This window comes from Mobula birostris, chromosome 6 (genome assembly GCF_030028105.1).
Source record: "Mobula birostris isolate sMobBir1 chromosome 6, sMobBir1.hap1, whole genome shotgun sequence".
Taxonomy (NCBI): domain Eukaryota; kingdom Metazoa; phylum Chordata; class Chondrichthyes; order Myliobatiformes; family Myliobatidae; genus Mobula; species Mobula birostris.
In genome coordinates, this window is record NC_092375.1 from 42,508,680 (window position 1) to 42,521,259 (window position 12,580).

General features: G+C 40.7%; 1 protein-coding gene across 1 annotated transcript in view; it reads right to left on the bottom strand.

Annotated features, from left to right (window-relative positions):
- tbx15 (T-box transcription factor 15) overlaps positions 1 to 4,040 on the bottom strand; it is an 88,982-nt gene extending 84,942 nt beyond the window's left edge. Inside the window, exon 1 of the mRNA XM_072262247.1 lies at positions 3,566 to 4,040. Coding sequence (XP_072118348.1) covers positions 3,566 to 3,767 — 202 coding nt within the window. The 5' untranslated portion in view covers positions 3,768 to 4,040. The remainder of the gene's footprint in view (positions 1 to 3,565) is intronic.
- Positions 4,041 to 12,580: the final 8,540 nt, after the last annotated feature.

Genomic DNA, 12,580 nt, shown 5'->3' on the forward strand with positions numbered 1-12,580 from the left:
ATTCTAACAACCTATTTACAAACTGCAACGCTATTCTTGTCTAAACACTACATTCAAAATAATTCAAATCGCAAAGCTCTGTCTAACGGGATACCTCTTAAGTTAATACACTTTAGAAACAAGTCAACATGACCGAATTATACTGAAACTGCATGCTGTATCTTCTAAGATATCGCGTTGGTTCACGATGCCTAATGGTTTCTAACGCTTATCAAAAAACACTGACTGTTCTAGCATAACATAAATGAATATATCCATGGTGCCTTCTAATTGCTACACAGGAAAGGAGACTTTACACTACCGCATCTCTATCTTGAAGTGGGAAATATTCTACAAAGATTATATTGAAAATATAAATGATATTATTTTAGTCCATTTAATTCATTTTAAGAAATGCATTATAAAACTGTCCGCTTCCAAATACTTAAAGCATCTTTGCAAATTTATCACATTGACCGCACGCAAGTCTCCTTTGAGCGATGAAGCACAAACCTAATCCAGATATTAGACAGATTTAAAAAAAATAGCATCATCGACATTGTTCCTCCTAAGTATAAAACTGAAATTGAAATGCGGGGCCTGCTTAAGTATTTAAAATAAATTGTCTTTGAATCATCAAGTTTCAAAGTTTCTTGGGCTTGAGAGTGAAACGATATTTGCTATAATTGGAGATGCTCAATAAACCATTCAATAGCTTCAGTAACATTCAAAATAAAATATTGGTCGCAACCTCCAATATGTAAAGTACAAAACGTCTTCCCAAGCTCGCCCTTCTTCGGATACAAACTAGATCGAAAATGTAAAATGCGTTTTCTGATGAAAGCTTTCTATGCCGTCCGTTCCAGTGAAGGAGGAAGAACGTGCTCTATGAAGTATGTTTTACAAATACCTACCCACGTACATTTTGAATCTTTGAATACATTCTCACCTCGCAATTACCAAAAAAAATGGATCTACCAGATTAGAATAAACCTCGGGTATGTTCAAAATTATTGCTGACAGAGAAAGATGCCAACGGTAGGACTTGAATACTGAAAGTACAAAACGATTCTGCAACTGCAATTCGTGAATCATTCTCAGTAACAGGTGATTGAGGCTCCAGTATCATTATATGAATAACTCATAAAGGCTTATATTTATAAAGAACGTGCACACAGAAACATACCTGGATTAAACGGCCAAAGAAAATAGTCCACCGAGGGATGAATAAGGGATTTCAAACTTAAAGATTTTTTTTTTGTATTGAGCAGCAGATGCTCGAGCTAACAGTTCGCTTAATTTTGCGTTTGTTTCGTGCTGCCCGTTTTCACAACTTGAAAGTAATGCCTCCCGGTGACTATTCGGATATCAAACCCCAGTTTATTCATTATACGAACGTGTGTGTCTGTGTGTGTGTCTGTGTGTGTGTGTGTGTGTGTGGGTGGTGGGAATAGGGGACAGATTTGCCAATATAAAGAGAAACCCGAAATGGAATGTTAATAGTATTTTTTTAAAAAAAAACAAGATCAATCTAATCCTAACAGCAAACTGAAGTAGAAATGTTCGGTGTGTCATTACGAAATATCACTGGCGAATAACAGTCAGAAGAGCCTTTTGCTGAAAAGCTATAGCTTCCCAATTTCGGGCGATAATAAAGCTCTTCCAGTACTTTGAAATGTGTTTGGTATTTTTTAAATTTCGGATCTGAATTAATCGACTGTCAAAACAGCGAGGTGTATTCTTCCAATTAATTGAACAGGGAATCATAGCACTGCACCATTTGCAAGGAGCAACACCCGTTCCCACCAAGGTCGAAAGAGCAGAGCCACGAAAAGCCCAATCTTCCAACGCACTCCCAAAGCTTCCCTGTCAGCGAGAAGTGGTGCGCTCAGCGCTTTGTTTATTTATACTCGGATTTAATTATAAAAGTTACAACACTATTTTCTTTTTAAGGGGGGGACCAGCATTAATCCACGAATATCCATCGCCATCGCAAGCTAGCAAACGGCCGGTGCAGTCGGCCGCCCAAGCACCTGTCGCTTCATTGCGGTTACCTGTATCCCGCACACTGTCAGCTATCTCCTCTCGTCTCCATATCCCTTGAAAACGTTACAAGGACCAAAGGAGACGTCACTATTTTGTGAAGCACCAAGATAAGCCGAGTTGGGGCTATTTCTACAGGCGGATTTTACATTTACAATTCAATGTAACAGTCAATAGGAAGTAGCTGGTGGAGGGCCGGCATCATCACATTAATGTGTGGGTCAGCCGTGCTGGCTTTCTTACCTACACTATTTCGATTGGGATCGCATGCCGCATTCTTTCAATTCATTATCTTCATCTAAATCCTAAATGTTTTAATACCCATCCGTGTTGTGGGGGAGGAATAGGGAGATTTTATTCCTAGTGGATTGTGTGACTTGCTGGCGGTGGAACCAGCGCGCTAAAACGGACATGGTACTTCACCCCCAGTCTGTAGTGTGAACTCCTAACCAAAGAGCGATTCTTAGCCGTCTTACATTTAGATAGAGCGGTGGGTGCTTTTGTATTCCTGAATGATCTCGAATGTAACACAGAAAGCATTTGTAATTCTTTTTAGCAACAAAATATAAAATAGAATTAAAACATGTTGTAGGACCGCAACGCTAAAATAGAACCAAATCTAATTACAAACTATTTACGTCATTCTATAAAATAAGCACCATGATTCAATCTTCTTGGGACTAGTGTTCAAATATCTTTCGTAGATTCGGAGGTGATTTAGTTACCATAAACCTTTTTGGGGTAGAGTTCGATTATTACATTGGGACCGTCACAAAACCTAGGGAGGACAGTTAACGAGTGTATGAAGACTGGTGAGAGAGTGCGGCTCGCTCACGCTCGGCATTACTCGGGCTATTACTGTGTTAATGCCATTCAGACTGGGCGCGGTAAAAAAAAGGTAGTTGGTCTCTTCAACTTTAAGGAACAGGCACAGAGTTGGACTCGCGGCTCGCTGAACAATCCGCCAAGTAGTGAGACTCTGGCCAGAGTGTAGAAAATTGCGCAGTGAAACTAGTAACACTACGAGGGAATGCGGGATAGTTTTGAAATCTTAATGTTGTGTGAACAATATTTTTAACTCTCACTCTACGGAAGAGCCAACTAAACGGCAATCAAAATAGGCAGCTCACTGTGGCCCGGTTCTACCCGCCTTGAAACAGCAGTCCGGCCGCAGACTAAAACGAGCGAGAAAGCGGGCAACACGTGCACGGCCTCTGATCCTAAAGTCTTAAAGCAGAGGCTGGTGGCAGAGTTTGATTTTTCAAATAGTACTATATATTTCCTTTTTCAAATAGAGAACCAATTGTTCTTCCCCATCCCATTAAGAACCTGTGCCCCTGAAAAACGGGAGAGATTTTTTTTGCGAAACTGTTACAGGGAAAATAAAAGGCTGGGGAGGGGAGCTGATTTTTTTTTTAGAAAGGAATACTTCCGATTGATCGTTCTCTGGTTCAGAGAAATGATCTACAACCACGCTTGTGCTGGTGAGTTCTGGCGCTTGGAGAGTGCCGTTGAAGATGCCTGTTTTTATTTGTACACTAACCGGAGTTGATCTCCATACACTGGCTTGAATCCACGCTGTCGCCAAGCTCCGAATCCGGGTTTATACTGTCCACACTCAGCTCCATGGTCTTCTCGCCCCATTCTTGGATTTTCCGCTTTTTATTTGTCCCGATCAGCGCTTCCACCGAGAAGGCGTGCGCCCTCGAACTGAGGGCAGCTGCCGATCGCCTCCTTTCACTCATCGCCCGAACAGGGATCGTCCAGAAACAAGCAAACCCTAAAGTTCCCTTCAAAGACACCAATATGAGTGGTTGAGAGGCGGCAGTGACCACTCACTGCAGCAGTTTCCAACTGAAAAAAATATTAAAATAATGGTTGCAAATTGAGCGCTTGATAGACACAAGGGTTACAGAGGTCCAGAGCTCGTTACATCTCTCACAGTCCCAGTTAGCATGTTGCTGGCGAAAGGAGAGCAGTTATTGAATTTAGTCCACTTTCAGCCTCCACTCTGTCATCTCCCCCCAGGCTGATTGATGCAAACTTCTGCAGCATTTTACTGCAGGGGAGAGGTCTGGATGCCTGTCAAACCTTGCCGTCCAATAGAATCGCAGCTAGCAACCGGGATCCAATGACAGACAAAAATCCCATGACAAACCAGGATCCAATGCCAGCAGAATTCCAAAAGAGAGAGAAAAAAACGTACATTTTGGACATTTTGTCTCCACTAAACACCTTGATGGACGCCGATCAAATACTGCTCCTATTTATCTACTGCAGAATTCAAAAAGTTTCGGGGCAACTAAATTAGAAACGCTTTTCTTCGTTCATCCGTCTATTCCGCGCTATGTTTAACATGGAGCTGAAGTGTTTCGGATTAACCGTTTGGCACATACTGCCACATCGGCCTGAAATTCAATTCGAAACACATTAAATAAAAATTTTATTAAATTTCCTCGCCCATATCTGACATTGATGATGGTTGACAACAAATAGTTTAGCAACTACTTTCTCGCTAGCACAACTTGTGAAGAAACATCAATTTTCTGCACATTATGTCAATGTTTTCCAGCTCCTCCGTGGTCAATTTTCATATGTGCTTCTATTTCCCCTTGCTACATTGAGGTGGAGCAGAGCAGCGTTTGAGAAGTAAAGCAGAAACAATTTAATGTTTCAGGAACAACTTCACGTTATCTTCTGTGGCCCTGCATTATGCAAATCAAAAAGCACTGGGAACAAGCTGGATTTTCTCGGCGGGAGTTTTGTTCGAATTCAGGCGAGTTAGATAATTGTCACAGAAATTAAACAAAAATGCAAAACCATAAAATAACACCAGCAAACAAATCGATCTGTACCGCTGTTTCGTGTATCATTTGAGAGTTCCATACTGCTAAAAAAAAATTATGTTAGATTGACTTCCTGGAAAATTGCATTCGTTGGCCACAGTTGATGTATCATTCCGTGTTTTAAAGCATCCATTAATGAAATCTACTTTGGTTTGGGATCACGGCGTAACTTTGTGGGAGAAATACACATTAGTCTGCGGGGTACAGGTACTAACAGGAATAAAGATGGATATCCGATTTCAAGCAAGTAATTTGAAAAATGAATTCTTAAGCCAAACCTTGATCAGAATCCGTCGCAGGATGCTCAGCTGGTAACGCGCTGACGCCGAGGAAGAACGAAATAAAATAGAAAACGTTGGAAATACAAAATTGCTCTATCAGAATCTATACTGGGGCAGGTTATTAGTCGGGCATGGACTTGTGGTGGCTGCACCCGCTCTCTCCACCAGCGCCCTCTCCTCCCAACATCCCCCCCCCCACCTGCCCACACACAAACACATGCCGTGCATTTGCAATATTTTGCCATCGATTTTACATGTCCCTGTTATTGAATAAGAAAATGCAGTGACCTTGTTGACCCTTTATTAGCTTATGACACTTTAACTATTTTCATCAGTTAAGTTAAGTGATATTAGTTGTTTTTGTATTCCATCTTCTTTCTTTAAAATCGTTATTGGATAATAACTCAGATTCCTTTCACAAATTACCGTAATTATTTAAACTCGCCCTTTAAATAATCATTGGAAACCAAAGACAAAGGAAATAACACATAATTGTTAGTAGTGACTAAACATTCAGGTAACTGTAGAGTTGGTGGGAAATTGGATATACTATATAGAAAAGACTGCGCGTATGATGTAACATTACTCTAGTTAGTGTCATTAGCTTTCCGTGGGTCTTTCGCTGTTAACGGATAATATTTGGAATTTTTGAAATCACTGTAAACCAACGCAAATTTTAAAATAGTTTTCCTCTGCTTCCCAGTAGATTGGACCACAGCAACAATAACTTTTCTCTTCCCGTTCCAAAGAGATCGTCCTAGTCCTGCCGCAACGCACTGAAAAAGAAATTACCCCGGTCAGAAAGAATGCAGAAAATTGAAACACACAGGGAATACTGAAAGAACTAAAGATTTTAAAAAAAGTTTAGGGAAGTTTGAACCGAAGGGAAATTGTCTCCCATCAATATTTTAATTAATGGACTGCCTTTCTGCTCACCTAGTTTATTTTTACAAAATTGCCTTCGAAAATAACGAGGATATCAATTTTAATTTTTGTTTGCCCTACACTTTACTATTGAAGTTAAAGCTATGCCCCATCCTACTTCTGGAAGTTGAAGAGCTTTGATTTTGATAGGCAGGAGTTTGAGTTTTATTCTGGTTCGCGCCTGTCACTTGGGTATATTTTTCAAAATAATTACCAAAATCGGAGGGATAAATACTTCTACTGGCTCACCCTCTCCTGCATTTTCTGTCTCCGTAGCATGAATTATTAAAGACAATTTAGAAATTATAGTGCTGTTACATCTTTCAGGATCTGTGCCTTCTCACATAAAAAAGAACTCGGAGAAACGGGCATATTCGACTGTATTATCATAACATGATACCAACAGAAACACATCAGAACCCAACCAAATACCTTTAAAAAAAACGTGGAATTGATTATTGTAGTGATTAGAGAGCATGGCGCTGATGTAATAATCAGAACAAAAATCTCGTAATATGATCGCGATGGTATCCTGGATCTGAAGGATCCGTACATTAATCATTGGTGCTGTTTTGGCCAGTTTTATAATTCGTTACATCACGCAGTGGAACTGATAGAAAGGGAGATGAATCTCCGTCCCTCATGCTGTAAAAAGCCCCAAATATACAGTATGTGCTTTTCCATATGCGTACAGTTGTGTGCAGAGATAGAGATATTTAATCTACTATTAATATGTGGATACATCTTTGTCCCTTTTATTTCAATAACTCCCATTCAGTCGCTTTTTCCATCATCATCAAAGCCCAACTCACTCCCATATAATTAATTCCAGAATCTCTTTAGAATCTACGGATTAAGACTTGGGAGAAGTTTGGCTGCGACCCATGCCCAACATCTGCATGTCCCTAACATTTAATTTTCTTCTACAGATTGATGGTTACCACCTTCCGGTGCAAAGACGTTAGGATTTTTTAAATACGTCAAATGCGATCAGTTCACACCTAAATACGTTGAGTCGCGTCTAATATATTCGTGCCTGCGGCTCTTCTGAACAAGGTGAAATGGCCCAGAATCTATGGGGTTATTGACAATTGTGGAGGTCAACGTGGTCACCAGGTTTACGAGTGATAAAATTCTCAGCAGGGTACATGATGGTCCGAGAGTCATGGATAACATCAGTACTTAATGTTTCCCGATTTTATTTTATTTTTGTCACGAAAGTATTGCGAAATCAAAAAGCAGTCGTTACTAAAGTTTGTACGATGGTGGCGTCACATCTAACACTGTCGGCTATTTTCTGTTTGTCATGGCACGGAACTGCGTTCCGTCCAGCTCGCTGTTGCCGCTGAACCTCATGGAATACAAATTCACAAATATGCCATTGACGTGTTACCAGGCAGCTGCAAATCGCACAGGGGCGATTACTATGCGTGGTGCTGAGCCCCAGGCAAAGTCGAATCAAAAGTGCTATTGCTAAGGTATGATCGAGGGTTCTGGTCATGCAGTCAATTACACGCCTCTGCTCCCGCACGATCTTAGATTTCATGCAGCCTTGCTTGGTGCTCGTTTGATTTGGCCGGGTATCTGCCCGGCATTCTACTTGATTCTAAAGAAATATTTTAAAAGAGAGAGAAAGCCTACGTTTCTGTGATGCCCAATATAATCCCAAGAACGTCCCACAGTCCCTGGAACTGCCGTCACAGTTACCGGGCGAAGAATGCAGTCAATTAACACGAAGGCCCAGACAGACCGTAAACAAACGAATAACTGGTTAGTTCGTCTTTATTTTGGTCATGAAGAAAGGATGATTGTTGGCCGGGGTACCGGGGAGATCGCACATTGAGTACACGTAACGGGAAAACAAAACTCCTGTTGTATCAAAAGTGTATCAACTTCTGTCGACTTCTCAAGTGGAGAGTGATGTCGAGGCCCAGCGACTAGGTCTGCATTTGAACACTCTCATTCTTTTAGGGTGTCAAAAAGCCCCGGAATGAGCTCTACACTTACAAGATTCCCTGGCCTTTAATCTCTGCTCTAATACTTGAGGGGTGGAGATGATCGAATCTGTGTATAGAAGTATCAGTGAAGCTTCAGCCTAACTGAATTATTTCAATAACTGAGAGATGTATTAGATGAAAACATTCAACTGCGTTGCTGTCAGTACTGCTTGCTGGATAAAAACAGTCATGAAACACCATTTCCCCAGGATCCATAACGGCGTCAGTCACAATGTGTCGCCCCAAAATAAGCACCTCTTCCCGACATCTCGGTGGCGCGTGTTGCCGTGTAAGTTAATGAATTGTTTATTGCTTCCCCTGGTCTATTGAACCCTTCGCCCTAACTCACACTGATGGAGTTTCTCTTTCTGTTGATAGCGGTAAGTGGGCCAAAAGTAGAACCCCCTCCCCCTCGCGCGCGGGCGCGCTCACACACACACACACACACATCGCAGAGTAAAGGATTTTAGAAAGAAACATGGAAGCGATGAAACTAAGTTCGTTGTACAATAATACGCGTCTCATTTAAAATGATTTATCGATCTTCTGGCTCAGCTCAACATTCCCAGTCGCTTAACAGGTTTATCTGCAGATAAATTAATCTACGTTGTTTGGATTGTTGGTAATTGGAAACTGTTCGCTTACTCAATACTGAATCCACACGGAGCATCATCATTGACAGAGATGACTAATTATGTCTGAGTCGAATGACACACTGACAAGTAAAACAAATATTCAGAAACACAATGGTTGAAATAACTTCCAACGCAGGTTAGGTACGGCTGGCGATCTTAATCTGACGAAGACGCCAGTTATGAGCTACATGACCAGGTGGAACTCCATTGTGATTCCATGAACCTGTGGAATGGCTAGGTGGTAAGGCATGCATTGTACAATTTGTTGTAAAATTACAAATTACAAACTTGGATTTATTGACTTAGTCTCGGTGACTGACCATCGATTTAATCTAATGGATTTAATAGATGTCTGTTTTCTTCAGACATGTCACGAGCCCATGCAGACATCAGCAGCAACACACGAGTTGGACAGATGCTTGCAGAGCCCAAACCCGTCGGGATGCGGGACATTTTCGCCCTCCAGTAATACGATGGGCCGAAAGGCATCCTCCGATGCCGTATTTTTTTCTGATTCTATGTTTAATTGCATTGCGCGATCGTTTCATCGCCAATTTTTTCGAGTGCCATCTCGCTTATTTCAAATCCAATATATATTTTCATATAACTAACACAAAATTGAATTACCATTTAAAATAAATTTCGCAAATATATCTAACACTCAGCTTCGCGAATTTAACGGATTCTATTTGCAAGCTAATTAATCTAGTCATAAAAAACAAATTCAATCAACAGAGTCACATCGACATTTCTCTGCGCATTTCCCTTCTAATTTCTAGTTATTGGCAGGGCTATCGATTAATTGTGATATTTATGTATCATTTAAGGATCGCAGATTATATTTGATATTAACGGTGCTTTAAAATGTAATCGATGAGAAGCGCCGCAATGAAGTTGCACAACTAACCGTTCACGGGAATACATATGATCGTTAGAAGTGGAAATGTGACTACATAGTAGAGATAACCGCATTTTACCCTTCATACTTCGGAGCTAGCTGAACGAAAAAACAGGAGCAAGGCAGACAAAAGATTAAAGATCGTTTCGACTATTGAATTCTCACCAGCAGTTAGTGGACCAGGTGTGCAACAATAATTAGACGCCCAGCTCACTTTTGCTAATATATATCTTAGTTGTTTAAAATTATAGACAACCAATAAAATATTTCAAAGTGACAGTTTATTAGACTTGCCTCTTACTAAATCCACGCACCTTTGATGACGCTAAACTTTTAAAATGACTTGGATTTTTCCGGGTGAATATCTACTTTTGATACATTGTTTGGCAGGCAATTTTTATTTAAGCATATATGTTTAATGAATTATTTTACATCTAATTACCCTGTCCAATTAGGGATCGCCATTATGACTGATGGCGATTTCTTAAGCGCATTGGACGACAGGGGACATTTATAAGGTATGCTGGATGTAAGAAATAGGCGCGCTCCGAATCTCCGGTGCCCCAGTAACCAGAACCTTTTATGTTCGAATCAAGTTTTGTATATCTACTAAATTTACAAGAGATAAAGCGGGAACTCGTAATTTCTCCTATCAGTTTGATTTAGTTATACACAGTATCTCTGTTACTGATATATTCAGAGTGTCTCCGCTAATACAGGCACCGTGGACAGTCGACAGTGATTCCGATATACTCAGGCCGTCCCTTGTATTTAATCGACGAGACAATTGTCAAGTGGACAATTAATTACTGTAATCAGAAAGGCAATGCTATTTGAATCGAATAACGGGCAATAAGTCATTCAGATTAATATTCGATATTTCCGAAATAGTCCTACGAATCCCAGAAGGCGAATTGTAAAAGAGCTTAATGCAGAATATTAATATGTAAATTTTGTAAAGGTTCAGATTATTCAAAAGAAAACAATATAATTGTAAATTTAGGATGATTCAATAATAAAACCAGAAAATGACGGAAACACTCGGGTGTCAGGCAACGGCTTTGCAAAGATAAAAGGGCCGCATAGACACACGAAATCCCGTCGAGAGAAGAGCAGAGTTGAGTTATTCCGGGAGAGAAGGGGTGGTGAATTCACAAGTAGATGAAAATCAAAAATTGCAGATGCTGGAAATCTGAAATAAAAAGAAAATACTGGAAGCATAGAGCAGGTCGGGCAAAAACTGTTGAAAGAGAAACAGAGTTAATATTTCTGGACAAAGACACAGGGAAATGTTGAAAAGAACATCAAGATCGGGGAGCTGAGAGAAACAATTAATTATTGTTCTCACAAGGTAAATGTTATTATGACTACTATAGCATAATCAAATGGACTGATATTTGATGCAGGCAGGAAGTATTCACGGAAAGTTTATTTTACAGTAAAGTTCCAATTAACCAATTTGGCTGCAATGACCATTCAAACAGCTCAGGGAATTCTTGGGTCCCAGTTGCTCCGAACGGTCCTCAGATCCGCTCTACGCAAGAGGTGTTTTAAACACGCTCTCGATACAAGAGGTGTAGTGTCCTCTACTGGCCGAACGGTGTCACGCAGCAAAGACTGTTAAAAACAAACTGAAATAGTTATCTGCGCAAATATTTTTTCTCTCTGGGGAGGCTTGCCTGTACTTTGTGTCTCACAGCTACGATAACGTTTAAAGCCAAATCATAAGCGGCTCTGTCATCAGTGCCATAGAACCGAGCAAGAAGACAGCAATCGTCCATTCTGTTGGCAAGATCCAATCCAGCCATACGAGCAATGCCCCTCCATTCCCTAAATTCTTCCTCTTTAACACCTAGCTGTCTGTGTCCAAGGTCCGGTTAAACGAACCGTATATTCCAGCTAGCTCCAGATTCTGCCATCATCATGTTTTTGGAATTTTTGTTACAAACCAAAATTGTAATTAGGAGCTGGAGTGGGCCAACCAGCTCCGATATTCAACAAGGTCGTGCTGATCTGTATTGTGGCCTCAGTTATATATTCGCTTTTACTTCCAGTAACCTAGTCTCCTGTTTATCAAGAATCTATCCACCTCTGCCTTTCCTTCATGTGAGGAAGTGTCTGTTGATGATTTGCGACGTTACTTCACCAGATACCGTGGCCAAGCAGGGTAATTATTTGGGTTAGCATTATGCTAACTTACTAGACCAAGCGCCCCGAGGACTGACTATTGACCGGAACCAAGCGTTGAAATCCTCAAATGACAGCTTAACCCAGCTCCTTAAAATAAATCCGATTTTTTAAAAAAATCTATTTTGAGTCATGGTGATAATGGAGTTATTACCCCCCACCAAACGAAATTCACTTTACTTTCCGGATCTGGCGAATATGTAATGTTAGGTCTACATTGTGGTTGATTCTTAAATGCAAAGTTCAATGGCAGTGAAATTTAATCTTTGACCTCATTGACAATGTCCATATCCTGTGAATGAACGAGAAACAAGATCAAGGAGGAGACGATCTGTAAACTCACGGCTCTATGTTCATCAAATCGGTGGACGATCTCAATGGTTAATACATAGAACATGCCCAGGAGGAATAGCAGGAATATCATTGAAAGAAATTTGAACACTGACACTATATCTGGCTCAGACATGGCTGAGACAGATTCAGATTTAGATACATTGATTAATCACTTACATATCGAGCCATACATTGTGTGACAAGAATACACATAGATAAGATGTTAGCTGTCCTGTGTGATCAGCAGTTGGTCTGCCACTTGTCTTCAGGAGAGAGAGAGAGATAAGGAAAACAATGGAGCAGCATTTGGAGATGTGTAATGAAGGGGAAGGAGAGCTGTCTAGAGCGCCCCCCCCCCTTTGAACCCTGAACTGTTTGAAGTGATGGACAGGCGATACCCCAGCAGGGGGATAAAAAGGGACAGGTTCGCTAAGGCGACACACACACGACACCCGAG